The 14204-nt window shown below is 40.1% G+C and overlaps 2 protein-coding genes across 2 annotated transcripts; both read left to right on the plus strand.

Annotated features, from left to right (window-relative positions):
• Nucleotides 1–6102: 6102 nt before the first annotated feature.
• LOC113174571 lies at nt 6103–7420 on the plus strand. The gene is made up of 2 exons (XM_026378634.1): nt 6103–7242; nt 7361–7420. The coding sequence occupies exons 1-2, from the start codon at nt 6103–6105 to the stop codon at nt 7418–7420; spliced, it is 1200 nt and encodes a 399-aa protein (XP_026234419.1).
• A 2892-nt stretch (nt 7421–10312) lies between these two features.
• LOC113174572 (mucin-17-like) lies at nt 10313–11685 on the plus strand. The gene has a single exon (XM_026378635.1). It carries the CDS (start codon nt 10399–10401, stop codon nt 11683–11685), a length of 1287 nt encoding a protein of 428 aa, XP_026234420.1. The 5' UTR covers nt 10313–10398.
• Nucleotides 11686–14204: the final 2519 nt, after the last annotated feature.

A 14204-nucleotide genomic window follows, 5' to 3' on the forward strand; every position in this document is an offset into this window, starting at 1 on the left:
GAAAGGTCTGTGTGTGTGGTATAGATGTTTATGTGTGGAAAAGGTGGTGGTGGGGTGGGGGGTGAGCAGCCATGACCCTGGAGAAGGAGATGGATGAAATACTGTGGATGGAAGAGGACGGCTCAGGTTTTGGAAAGGAGCAGCTGAGAAGCTTCTGTTGCTAAATTTATGGTGATAGAAGGCTGAGAGGAGGGGGTTACACATCAGCTTGGCATCCAGACAATGGTGGAAGGTGTGTGTTTGTGTATGTGCACACACACACACACGCACCAGCCACTTCATCAACCAGTCAATCAGTCAGTACAGAGCAACACAATAATAGAACAATAATAGAACTGGACTGAAAGCAGAATGCTGCCTATCAATCAGTCAGTTTTAATGGGATTCGTGAAGCAGTAGAAATAAACAGTAACGTGTTTAACTAGCAGTACATTTACCACCTCAGGGAAATCTGTGCTAATTTGGAGATGATTGTTCCTAACTGGTCCGGTAAGTGGTTTTCATGTGAGGTCTCAAATTGACCAGTTCCAGTCGGGGTCCTTCTGGTCCAGTAAGTAATGGCTATGAGCCGAAGTTCAGATTGAAGCCTTTCAAACAGGCTGTGAAAGATGTAACTTAATGCACAGACAGGACTTTAAACTCTGTCCCAAGCATCATTGTGTTCAGCAAAGCACAGTGGGCCTGTTGTTCACTTGTGGACCAGAACATTCAACGGTGATATAACGGTGAATGTTTTGACTGTTGCTAGCAGGCACGAGCATGCGACAGTTTATCACCTTAGCACTCTGTTATGTTTCAGATGCCACACGCAGACCTTGAGTGTCATCTCTAGCATCTGGTACTTCATGACCATATAAAGTACATCAAAGGTTTCCATGAAAGGCAAACGTGAGTATGAAGATGGAACGGATTTTTCAGAGAAGCAGACTGGATGACTTCCAAAAGTGGATTCGGAAAGATTGCTGCATGAGCTGCTTGTGAACAACTGTTTCCTTTCTTTGTAGGAACTGCAAGTGCCACGTTTCTGTGCATCAGCTGTTAGAGACGAATGGCACAGTAAGTCTTCAGCATACAGTACCGACGGGCATTTGATGTTTACACACTTAACTTACAGTATTTTGATGAGTGAAATGTGAAACAAAGATTTAAACACTGATTTTTTTTTATTAAAAACTGAAAATTTACTGGAAATTGATCTTGTTTTAATCAAGTCATGAAGTGCCAGTCTGAATGATCCCAATCGATCAGGAAATAGTCCCTCAAAACGTCCCCCCGCCTCCACATACATCGTCAGAGCGGTGTGGAAGGGCAGTCATGACTTTGCACAGTTATTTAGACTTAAGCTGTTATTTTATGTTTGTGCAAATCCAAACACAAATACAAATTTCAACCTCAGGAATTACCTCCCATCTTTAGAGCTTGTTCTAGAAGAAAGCTGCCTGCAGCTGAAGGTCTGGACCAGTTCTTCAGTATTTATGAGCTCCATGTGAGTTGGTTGGTCGGTGGTTAATAGTTAATCACAGAAAAACAATCTTTGTGTTTTTGTGGTTTTATCTACTTATAAAGTTAATAATGGAAAAAAAAAATTTAGGTACTAATAACTTGCTGGTGTCGTCATAGCAACAAAGAATCATCACTTAAACCTTTTATGTTTCTGCTCAGATGTCATTTAGGGTTTAGTTGCAGGTAATCGAAGTATATTCATCATCATATTCAATAAGGTCACTATCACTGAATCAATTGGTGAATTAACTCTACAGTATATTGTATATATGTCATAGTTGTAGTAATGGGGATGCTACTGTTAATGTAAATTGCTACATGCAGATAAAACTGCGGCACTCTCCTTCAGCAGTTTTGCACTAAACAAATGCACAAATGTACACAACAACTGACATTTAAATACTGAGATATTGATATGTCTAATCAATCAGAAGTTGTTTCTTCTCATATGTTGCAGTAAGCAGCCTTTGGGCAACAGTTCCCTGTTCTTGTCTTCAGATGGCGCAGTCCGACCAAACACGGATGACCAGTTGGGCTGCACTCGATCTTGATCCGTGCCAGTTCATCAGATGACACATTCTTCCGCCCAGAGTGGACTGCAGCTGTGCTTGTGGGTAACGTGATTATTAGAATTACATCCTACACATGTTTTAGCAAGTTGCCCAAGAGAACTTGACTTTATCTTAAAAGTCTTGATGGGCCTGGATCAGCTGAAGTTCATGACTAATGAGTCCTAAAACATGGAATGACCTCATTCTCAACATTTTTATTGTCATTCTGTTGTTTTTTTTTTACACTGTAGATTTGTTTAATGTGTTTAACTTGATTTCCTATGGTAGGTAAATTCTCATATTTTCATTTTAATTTAATTGTCGTGCAAGTTAAAGATGTTCTTCTATTCTTCTATACTGTTGTCCTAATTAATGTCACCTTGCTGCTGTAGACAAAAGAATTTTCCCATTGTGGGATAAATAAAGTCTTATCTTATCTTATCTTATCTTATCTTATCTTATCTTATCTTATCTTATCTTATCTTATCTTATCTTATCTTATTTACTTAAATCAATCCACTTTATTTCACCCTGCCCTCTCTCTCCCCACTACAATGTGATCTGTTCACTTTACAATAAATGAGAAGCTCCAAAGTTTACAAAGCAAGTGCAAATATTTGAAACTCTATTGTTAGGGGGAAAAAGAGCAAGCCTCACTCAAAAATCTTCAATTAGTCTAGGTAGGGAGCTTTCCGACTTCGATCATCTACTTTTGCACATTAGGATATAATTTGATGCATTTTTTGTAAAGATTAAAAAATAATTCCTCTCCACCGTCTACTGGTGCTGCTCAGTGGAGTTGTTGGGTTTCTATATCATTTATATTCAGTTATATTTGTAAGGTCCTAAACACTGTAGAGTACATTGAGATTATTTCTGTGGCAGTGATTTGGCCCTTTACAAATAAAACTGAATTGAATTGACTTGAGTGTGTTAATGTAAGTGTAAGTTTTCTTCAAATACACAGCAGATGTTACACGTTTGCATAAAGTGGAAAGGCTTTTACAAAAATACAGAATATTCCAGACGAGGAAATGATGCATAATGCTGATGAACCAAGGTGACATGACTTGTAGAATATACATTTCATGGACACAGGTTAGTAGCAGCAGTTACTGTATGGGAAGTAAAATACAAACTTTATACATCGACCTTTTATAAATGAAGATTTATTATAGTGTTTGAAGAACCAAACACTCTGAGTGTAAAGCTGTACATGGTGATTAATTTCTCTAAAGTTGACTGATCTTGTGCCCATTTGCCCTGTTTACATACTAGATGTCTCCCCCCCCCCTTCAGGCTGCTGATCTGACCACGGTGAGCACCTTCCTTCAGGTGGAGGTAGCTGTTGACTGCCTGTAGGGGCTGTACCTCAGCCATCTCAGGTAGCCTGGAAACCCCCATCTGCCTTTGCAACACACTGAAAGCAACAGTTTTATTTTTGGAGTGGTCGTGGGGACTGTGGTTGGCTCTGTAAGGCTCTAGTTCACTTCAGGAAGAGACGGCCCTGTGGCACTCTGGGCTGGGATTAACAAGCAGACAGCAGTTTAACTCGACAGCCGCTCATCAAAGGTAAAACAGTCGAACTCAGCGTTGGTATTGCAGCACATTCCTGACCTGCTGGTCAGGTGCTAACCTGCAAACGGCGCATAGAATTCAATAGTAGCACGTGCACGAAATGAAATCTTACACGCATGATGCATATCAGCCATTAAATCAATAATAGGCTTGATTTGCAGTGTTAGCCAGTGTTTGTTTCTGCGTAAATTGGTGCCAGTATTAAGTGAACGACGACACACTGTAAGCATGAATTGAAGATTAGCATTTGCACACCTGCACATTGATCACAAATTTTGGCCTTTTAATACAGTTTTTAATTGAAATGTTAAATCAGTTTCATCTTTTCTTCCTTTCTTACACTGAACTCTTGTTTGCTTTACAGCCTATCCAGCAAAACGCCATCAAAACACCACCAAGGCCAGATTCCACGTCAAGTAAGTGTTGCTCTGTTCATACTGTAGCAGACTGATGATTAATATAGAACTTTCCCTACATTTAGCCTAATTGGGTTCTTTAGCTACATAGATTGAGGTCATGGCACAGTTTTATCACAAAGCTAATCTTATACCTTCCTCTTCTGAGCTGCTCCAGAGTAAGCCTCCCAGATATCCAAGCCCAGTGCCTTAAAAGGGGGTACTTCTCATGTGTCAGCCTTCTTGTCACTGTGATAGCAGGACTCACTTTGACGGCACCAGACAAATATCTATCGAGTATGTAAAATTCAAACCAGTGACATCTCACGGGAGGATATTGTTTTCTGCAGCTTCTATACTGCTAGTCAATCCAGAGAGATGCAGAAAATATCCCCCATTAGTTACAATTATCCTTCATCTCTTGAACAAAACTTTCTTACACTAAAAAAATTGAAAACTGAAAAATATTCTCCAAAACACAAAGCTCACAGTGTAGCCCTCAAAGGATTTGGGCCCGGCTGGATTTCCAACATACTGAATCTACGCGTGTGACTGGAGGACATCAGGCAGCAGGTGCTCAGTGTCAGGATGTTTGCTCTTATTTCCTCCAGTCTATAATTAGAGCAGGGACCTTTCTAATGTCACCAAGAGATACTCCAATATTCAGACAGACAGGGAACAATTCTTCTCATGTTTACACTGGAGACAACCAAGTAAAAGTAAAGTGATGTAAATAAACCAGCTCTCGTGTAAGTTACATATCATTATCTGCTAAACTTGCAGCTTTATTACCTTTCCTCACTCCTCAGTAATCCTGAACACATAGGAGTGTATACATTTTTTGTCTGTTATTTATGCCTCTGATCTTTGACCTTCTTATTGTTAGCTTGTAAGGTCAGTAACAGGAATCTGTGTGTTGGTCATTAGATAAATGCTAACACCCATTTCCCTGCATGAACCTGGTCACCCTCCTGTATGCATTTGGGTTTACTTTTATTTCCTGCAGAGGTCATTTTTAAATTCGACAGTCTCCTTGAGAGACTATTTTCATATGTACTTATCATTTCAAAGTAGCTACACCATGAGTGACAGCTTTACATTCCTTTCTATTTTCAGTAGCCAAACAGCATCTTCAGTATCCAATTCTAAGACCTGCTAATGAGTTCAGTGGGTGAAGAGTTGAATAAACTGTAATGAGAAAATGAGCTCACTTAGACTAAATCGTAATTATTTAAACTAAGTATTTAGGAATCATACACCAAGAATCATTTTAATTGGTTTTACTTAATCAAATTTATTGCTGAAAAAATGCTGAGTACTCTGAGATATTATTCACAGCATACAAATACCTCCCCAGTAAAAACAAAGAAAAGACTTGATTTGTGTTAATGAAATTTCTCATTACAACTGGAAAAACATTTCCAATCTAAAGCCTGAAATACAAAAAAAAAAAAAGATATAATCGTCACTAACAATAGTGCAGTATAGGTTTTTTTTATAATCCCCTTATTTTCATGAATCCTCACAGAACAGTCCAGCTGTAAAGAAAGAAAAAAAAACTTATTAGCATTTGTCATAAAAACATAATTAATGACCTTAAATTTCCATTGTACCCAAATTTAGTAAAAAGAAAAACTAATCAGCTGAAGACATCTGGTATTAAAATACTTTTTGGCCCAACATTTCCAGCTGCTCAGTGATTGAAAACATTACATAATGCAACTGGCACCTTATTCAATTCATGCTCTGGATTCTTTATTTAGTTTTTAAGCCAGAAATGTAATTGGTAAAAAGTTTTATCCTCAATATTTATAACAAGGTGATGTGTAACTTCATTTTGTTGGATCCTTGCTCAGATTCTGTTTTTTTGGAAAATTAATTGATTACAAATAAAACTAGAAACAGTTGTTTTGTTACCAGTGAAACATCATTGAAGTAACTTTTTGTGACAGTGTTGCTTTGATGAATAATTGAACCGTTTCATTGCTTCTTTGCTGTTATTTTATATGTAGATTTTTGGGTGACTATAAATGGACTCAGAAGTGTCATCTGTCTTGCAGGAGTCAGAAATGCTAATGGAACTCAGCTATAGTAATGGGCTGGATTCGGATCTTTCTCAGCAATATCCTCCACCCTTACTGCCAAAACCAGGCAAAGACAATGCACGGCTTCAGAAACTTAAGAAGAAGAGAGCCAAGAAAAAAGGCAGTCTCTCTCAGACGCCCATCCCGTTTCGTTCTTGTTTGTCTCCTGTCAATGAAGCAAGCACAGACCTTGAGCACAGTGATCAGTCCAGCCCCCCTAGGACACCAGATTCAGTTTATATTGCAAACTCCTCAGTGTCCAGTTTCCCTTTTGGCTCCCTTTATGACAACTCTGCATCTGCATTCCCTGATCCTCGGTGCAGTACCTCTGGCCAAACCAACAGCCTCCCCAGTAAGTCCAACAAAGCTCTGATCAGGACTTCTGAAGAGCAGGTAGCTCCACTGTATGAGTGTGGTTCTTTTCTATTTGATGATGATGCGACTTCTCTTATAATGCCACCTTCAGCTTCACCACCTCCATCACCACCAAAGCAGATTCCAGCACCACCTCATCCCCCTTCTTTCAATGCAGACATAACACTAAATTCCCATGGGTCGGTCACAACAGTTTCTTCTGTCGCTGTGCCACAGTCCATCCCTAAAATATCAACGCACAACCTGACCCTATCCCCAGCCACACCAAACTGTGGCCCAGGCCTTGTACCTTCTCAAGTTGCAGACCTTCCCCCAGTTCCAGTGCTGCTATCACTTACAAACAGTCAGAAACAACCTTTTATTTCCAGCCAGAGGGAGACAAAAACCATTTCAAAGGACATCTCTCATAGCCAGAGTCTGCCTTGGATTGCCAGATCTAGTAATGACAGCTTTGTTCCAAGTCAAATGTCATCTGAGATAACGGCCTCAAAAATATCACTTGTTGAAGCAGTGAAGGAAACGAGACCGGATGTCCCACAAACTAGGATTTATACATCAAAGGCAACATTTTATGAGATCTCCAAACCTCCCTCCATCCAGGACCTCACAGCAGTAAACCCAAGCTACCATGGAACATCAATTTCTGCTGTATACAAGGAGAAAACAACTGTATCAGTGTTGAAAACAGATCAGAAAGTGGCTATATCCCGGACACAAAGTGGCAGACCTAAGACACCTTCTTCCACACCAGCTCGAGTATCCACTCCCATTTTTGAAATATCCAAACCTAACCCACTTTTATTTGCCTCAAGTCCTGCATTTATAGCCTCTCAAAATTTACAAACTCCTCCTGTTTTAAGTGAATCTTTACAAGACCAATCAGCAGTTCAACCTAGCAGTAAAAGTAAACCTACTGCCACTCAAGAAGAACTAAAGCGAGGTGATATTTTTCACTTAACTTCTATCAAACAACCCAATAATTACAAAGAGGCAGAGATTCAACTTACCCAAAAGAATACATCAAATCTAAGTTTTGCAAATACAGAGTTGTACCATAGAGGGGAAGCAGCAAAAAACATCACTGAATCTGAATCTAGTGTTATCAAACCAACCCCAACAGAACCTGTGGTCCCACAACTAAAATTGCACCAATTTGCAGAAGGCGAAGCATCATCTTTGCCAAGGGTTCCATCATTTCTCTCTGTACCAGTGACATCAAATCTGAACCCACCAGTGATTTCAGTTCAGGCACCAACTTCTCCAAACCCCCTCTCATCTATCTATCATCCTCCTGTGGTTGAGGCACGCAAGTCCTTGACCTCCCTTTTGGAGACTCAAATGTCATTAGCAACCTCAAAGCCCAAGTCTCGGTCAATATATTATGGGCTTACGCCAGTTGAGTATGTTGCATATGGTGGAATTAGGACTATCACATCACATAATAGCCCTGTACCCCACAAAGTTAATGAAACTTCTTCAAACAAAGCACAATCAGAAGTAGCTGTAGATGGATCCCAACTCTCAAAGTCTGTTGTAACAAAACAACTCAACGGATATCAAGATCGTCTGTCTTCAGTGGAGGTTTCTGCTGCTCACAGTTTACAATCTCTGTCATCTACAAAGGATTCTGAGCATCCAGTGGAAGGGATGGTCACATGTAGCAAAGATGTGTTTGAGGAAAGTCTGTGTGAAGCACCCACTACTGGAATACAACCACATAAAACGTCTAGTGTGGACACAGTAAAACCTGAGCTTTCCCTTGGCTTTGCACAGAAAACAATGCAACAAATCGCAAATGATGTATCCACAACAAAAACCTCATACTCTGAGGCTCCAATATCTAAAACAGGTGAGGTACACACTCAAATTATGGCACTACCTTCTGTAGAGGCAGCACTAAATATGAATCCAAGCCTGACTGATAGGAGTGGCCAGTTGTATTCTTCCTTAGCCTCAGTGAAAGTAGATTCAAATGCAGAAACGCAGCATAGTGCAAAAAGAAAAAATGTTCAAGAAAAAGGTGTCAATCTTAGGAAAACACTTACACAAGGAGAGTCCAAGGTTTCAAGTGGGAAACAACAGTCACGACAAATAGAGATAGGTCCGGTCCAAACTTATCAAAATGTTGGAGTTAATCAATCAACAACCAATAGACTCATGCCTGACCATAAAAGTGTAGCTGTTCAAGGTCCTGCTGCAGAATTGGAATCCAATTTCTCAAGAAGTACCATCATAAATGGTGCGTTCCCTTTAGGAAAACAAGCTAATAAACTTGTTTTAGAAACACCACACCCCAGTATAGTCGCAACTGAAGTTGTTTCACCTAAACCTAAACGAGAAGAGGTTAACCAGCAAATTAAAGAGAGCAGCAAGGTTTTTCTGACAAATAAACCAAACATGGGAAACATTTTATCTTCTATTGTTGCCAGTACAGAACATATACTTGAAAGCACAAAACCCCAGTTTTCAAAAATTGTTAAAGAACCAGTTATTGCTACCACAGCATCTATGTTACTCCATGATCCTGCAAATGCTTGCGTATGTTCTACACAGCCTAATATCTGCACAGTGTTTGTGACAGAGCAAAGCACCAAATCTATTCAGCAACAGAGTGCACAAACACAACGTTATGGTTATAGTCAAACGGTAGCAAATAAGCCCGATTTCCCCATAGCAGGCCCCTCTATAAAATCTCTTCAAGAACCAACTATAGCAAATCCATGTACTGCAAATACTACCGTACTGAATAACTCTTTCACCGAAACCATTAGATACCCATTAGAGTCAGGCTTATTAAATGCAACAACTAAAGAATTAAAAGAATGTAGCAAGAATATATTTGCAAACATGCAAAATATCAAAGACACAATACTACTGAGCCAAGCAAATAATGAAGCCAAACCTCCAATTTATATTAATAGTAACACTAATGGAGTCAGCAGGTTAGAAACGGAACAGCATCCACAACCCACCAGTGGCTTAACAGGATTAATACCCAAGTTTTCCACAGACATGGGCTCACCTGGACAACTAGGAAGTGTAGAGGCTATTCAACACAGCAAATCTACTGCAGAAGCTGCAGCAATATTCAGTTTTGGCAGCAATGTCCACAGCATTCCTGTTTCTGAAACCAAAGCTCCCAGCGAGCTTCACTCGGAAACTATTCAGTCAATGACGACTCATCTGGAAGTGAGCAGTAAAACATTTGATACTGTGCAGGTCAGTAAACCTACTGTACCATCTAGCCCTACCATGAGGCATGTAATGCCAAACAGCCCAAAATTGATTTCAGAGAGACTACAATCTACAAAGCCACCAACTGATGCTAAATCTCCTGCTGGCTCTGGTGCACAAACAAGAGTTTACACAAACGGCCCTAAACATTCTGCCAATCCCCTTATTGAGCAAAGATCATCTGAGGCCTATGCACCTCAAATTACTGCTAAAGCCCCTGAAAAAGAACAGTTCCCTTTCATTCAGCCAAGTATTGAAAATATTAAATCTCCTCCTACAAAAATTAAACATGCTGTAACATCCAATGTTGAGACAAAACCTTCCATTTCTACTGGTCATATTACAAATAGGATATCTAACGTCAGTACAGAACCACAGACCATTACATGTCAAATCATGTCTAAAAATAATGTTCAAACCTCTGTAAATTTAATGAGCTCTCAAATTGGAGTGAAACAGTTCCCACAGTCTGTAGATGGAACTAGCATACATGCTGTAAATACTCCAACCTTCTCACACTCTCCTTTAACTGATTATGCTACTACAAATATTCAGCCCCTCACTGAAGCGGTCAGAGATTTAAAAGCCCCACTTAGCCCTCCTACAGTAACTAAACCTTGGACTGCAACAAGAGCTTCTCCTCTACCAGAGCCAAGAGTGTGTAGTACACCCATAAAAATGTATACGCCAACCTTACCTCAACCTCCTTTATACTATAATACTACAGAAATGAAACCCTCCTCAGTAATTATGAATGACCAAATAAACCCTCCCATTAGACCTATTCCTATTCAGACTAATACACAGTCTAGTATTGTTCAGCCCTCTAGTAAAACAGAAATGATCCCAAAACAACAAATAAAGCCACCTACAACTATGGACACTGCAGTTCCTGATGTCAAAGTGCTTTCCCAAACACAACAGGTTAAAACAAACCTAGGATCTAATTCCAGTAAAGAAGGAAAATCAATGGCTACCATATCTAGTACTCCCATCCCTTCTACCAGTCCCGTTTTAACCAGTAAACATACTTTAAAAGCAAAACCTCCCACCAAGCAGGTAGAATCAAGATCATCTGCTGTCAGTGCAGAAACAAAATCTTCAGTTGTAAAAATAGATTCATTCTCTCCCCTTGATCCGCCTCAGGCTAGCTTGCATACCAGTAATGTTCAGCCTTCAACAGAACTACAGCTAGAGAACATTTCCCCTTCAAGCCCAGCAACAGATAATGTCATGACATCATCCATAGTTAAAGCTGCTGTGATTGATTCTGCCACTCCTGCCTCTCTGCCTCAGGCCTCAGTCTCAGTCAAAGCTCCATCCCCAAACAGAGGAACGTCACCGTCATCTCAGCAAAAAACTGGACTCAAAGACGTTCTGAAGACCAAAACAGCTGCACCGACAGGATCCCCAGCAGCCGAACCCTCCACGAAGTCAGCGACATCAACTGCATCTTCAACTGCTGACAAGAAGGTTGTTACAGCAGAGAAATCCCCTTTATCTGTAGAGCCAAAGGCAGGTCAGAAGCCAAAAGGCCTCAAGGGAAAGCTCAGTGGATGGACAAGACTTAAGAAACACATGGTCGTTGAGCCAGAGGAACCTACGTTTCCAGAGCCGAAGACCAAATGTCCGGTCGATTCCAGTGGCACAGATGATAAAATAGATTGTCATGGTAGTGATAAGTTATCACCAGATGAATGTGCCAATCAAGAGATGGTTATGAACAAAGAAGCTCCCAAGGCACTGAAGATGTGGGACGCCCTCCTCTTTCAGATGTTCTCCACCAAAGAGAGAATCATGCACCAGATCAATGCCAGCAAAAAAGATGCAGACCAGAAAAAGGCCTCTAAAGACAATCAGGCAGAAGTTCCATCTTTTGTCAATCGCCTGCCAATTTTGCTTTACAGCCCCGTTTTGATGCCAGAAAACTTAAAGAGGCAGCAGAAAAGCCTCTCACAAAAATAGCAGCAGTTTTTGAGAGGGGGCTAATTCCTGAACACATAGGAGTGTATACATTTTTTGTCTGTTATTTATGCCTCTGATCTTTGACCTTCTTATTGTTAGCTTGTAAGGTCAGTAACAGGAATCTGTGTGTTGGTCATTAGATAAATGCTAACACCCATTTCCCTGCATGAACCTGGTCACCCTCCTGTATGCATTTGGGTTTACTTTTATTTCCTGCAGAGGTCATTTTTAAATTCGACAGTCTCCTTGAGAGACTATTTTCTATTTACTTATCATTTCAAAGTAGCTACACCATGAGTGACAGCTTTACATTCCTTTCTATTTTCAGTAGCCAACGCATCTTCAGTATCCAATTCTAAGACTGCTAATGAGTTCAGTGGGTGAAGAGTTGAATAAACTGTAATGAGAAAATGAGCTCACTTAGATAAATCGTAATTATTTAAACTAAGTATTTAGAATCATACACCAAGAATCATTTAATTGGTTTTACTTAATCAATTATTGCTGAAAAAATGCTGGTACTCTGGATATTATTCACAGCATACAAATACCTCCCCAGTAAAAACAAAGAAAAGACTTGATTTGTGTTAATGAAATTTCTCATTACAACTGGAAAAACTTTCCAATCTAAAGCCTGAAATACAAAAAAAAAAAAGATATAATCGTCACTAACAATAGTGCAGTATAGGTTTTTTTTTAATCCCCTTATTTCATGAATCCTCACAGACAAGAACAGTCCAGACTTAGTGAAAGAAAAAAAAAAAAGTACATGTCATAAAAATAATAATTGACTTATAATTCCATTGTACCCAAATTAGTAAAAAGAAACTATCAGCTGAAGACATGGTATTAAAATACTTTTGGCCCAACATTTCCAGCTGCTCAGTGATTGAAACATCACATAATGCAACTGGCACCTTATTAATTCATGCTCTGGATTCTTTTATTAGTTTTTAAGCCAGAATCTAATTGGTAAAAAGTTTTATCCTCATATTTATAGCAAGGTGATGTGTAACTTCATTTTGTTGGATCCTTGCTCAGATTCTGTTTTTTGAAAATTAATTGATTACAAATAAAACTAGAAACAATTGTTTTGTTCCAGTGAAACCATTGAAGTAACTTTTTGTGACAGTGTTGCTTTGATGAATAATTGAACCGTTTCATTGCTTCTTTGCTGTTATTTTATTGTAGATTTTTGGGTGACTATAAATGGACTCAGAAGTGTCATCTGTCTTGCAGGAGTCAGAAATGCTAATGGAACTCAGCTATAGTAATGGGCTGGATTCGGATCTTTCTCAGCATATCCTCCACCCTTACTGCCAAACCAGGCAAAGACAATGCACGGCTTCAGAAACTTAAGAAGAGAGAGCCAAGAAAAAAGGCAGTCTCTCTCAGACGCCCATCCCGTTTCGTTCTTGTTGTCTCCTTCAATGAAGCAAGCACAGACCTTGAGCACAGTGATCAGTCCAGCCCCCTAGGACACCAGATTCAGTTATATTGCAAACTCCTCAGTGTCCAGTTTCCCTTTTGGCTCCCTTTATGACAACTCTGCATCTGCATTCCCTGATCCTCGGTGCAGTACCTCTGCCAAACCACAGCCTCCCAGTAAGTCCAACAAAGCTCTGATCAGGACTTCTGAGAGCAGGTAGCTCCACTGTTGGTGTGGTTTTCTATTTGATGATGATGCGACTTCTCTTATAATGCCACCTTCAGCTTCACACCTCCATCACCACCAAAGCAGATTCCAGCACCACCTCATCCCCCTTCTTTCAATGCGACATAACACTAAATTCCCATGGGTCGGTCACAACAGTTTCTTCTGTCGCTGTGCCACAGTCCATCCCTAAAATTCAACGCACAACCTGACCCTATCCCCAGCCACACCAAACTGTGGCCCAGGCCTTGTACCTTCTCAAGTTGCAGACCTTCCCCCAGTTCAGTGCTGCTATCACTTACAAACGTCAGAAACAACCTTTTATTTCCAGCCAGAGGGAGACAAAAACCATTCAAAGGACATCTCTCAAAGCCAGAGTCTGCCTTGGATTGCCAGATCTAGTAATGACAGCTTTTTTCCAAGTCAAATGTCATCTGAGATAACGGCCTCAAAAATATCAATTGTTGAAGCAGTGAAGGAAACGAGACCGGATGTCCCACAAACTAGGATTTTACATCAAAGGCAACATTTTATGAGATCTCCAAACCTCCCTCCATCCAGGACCTCCACAGCAGTAACCCAAGCTACCATGGAACATCAATTTCTGCTGTATACAAGGAGAAACAACTGTCACGTGTTGAAAACAGATCAGAAAGTGGCTATATCCCGGACACAAAGTGGCAGACCTAAGACACTTCTTCCACACCAGCTCGAGTATCCACTCCCATTTTTGAATATCCAAACCTAACCCACTTTTATTTGCCTCAAGTCCTGCATTTATAGCCTCTCAAAATTTACAAACTCCTCCTGTTTTAAGTGAATCTTTACAACACCAATCAGCAGTTCAACCTAGCAGTAAAAGTAA

Source organism: Anabas testudineus, chromosome 3 (assembly GCF_900324465.2).
Source record: "Anabas testudineus chromosome 3, fAnaTes1.2, whole genome shotgun sequence".
Taxonomy (NCBI): Eukaryota; Metazoa; Chordata; class Actinopteri; order Anabantiformes; family Anabantidae; genus Anabas; species Anabas testudineus.

Bases quoted from the DNA above. Each gene is read 5' to 3' on its own strand.
- LOC113174571 (XM_026378634.1), top strand. From the start codon at position 6,103: ATGGAACTCAGCTATAGTAATGGGCTGGATTCGGATCTTTCTCAGCAA. The intron at 7,243-7,360 runs GTATCCACTCCC...AATCTTTACAAG, and splicing joins CTTCTTCCACACCAGCTCGA to ACCAATCAGCAGTTCAACCT.
- LOC113174572 (XM_026378635.1), top strand. From the start codon at position 10,399: ATGTATACGCCAACCTTACCTCAACCTCCTTTATACTATAATACTACA.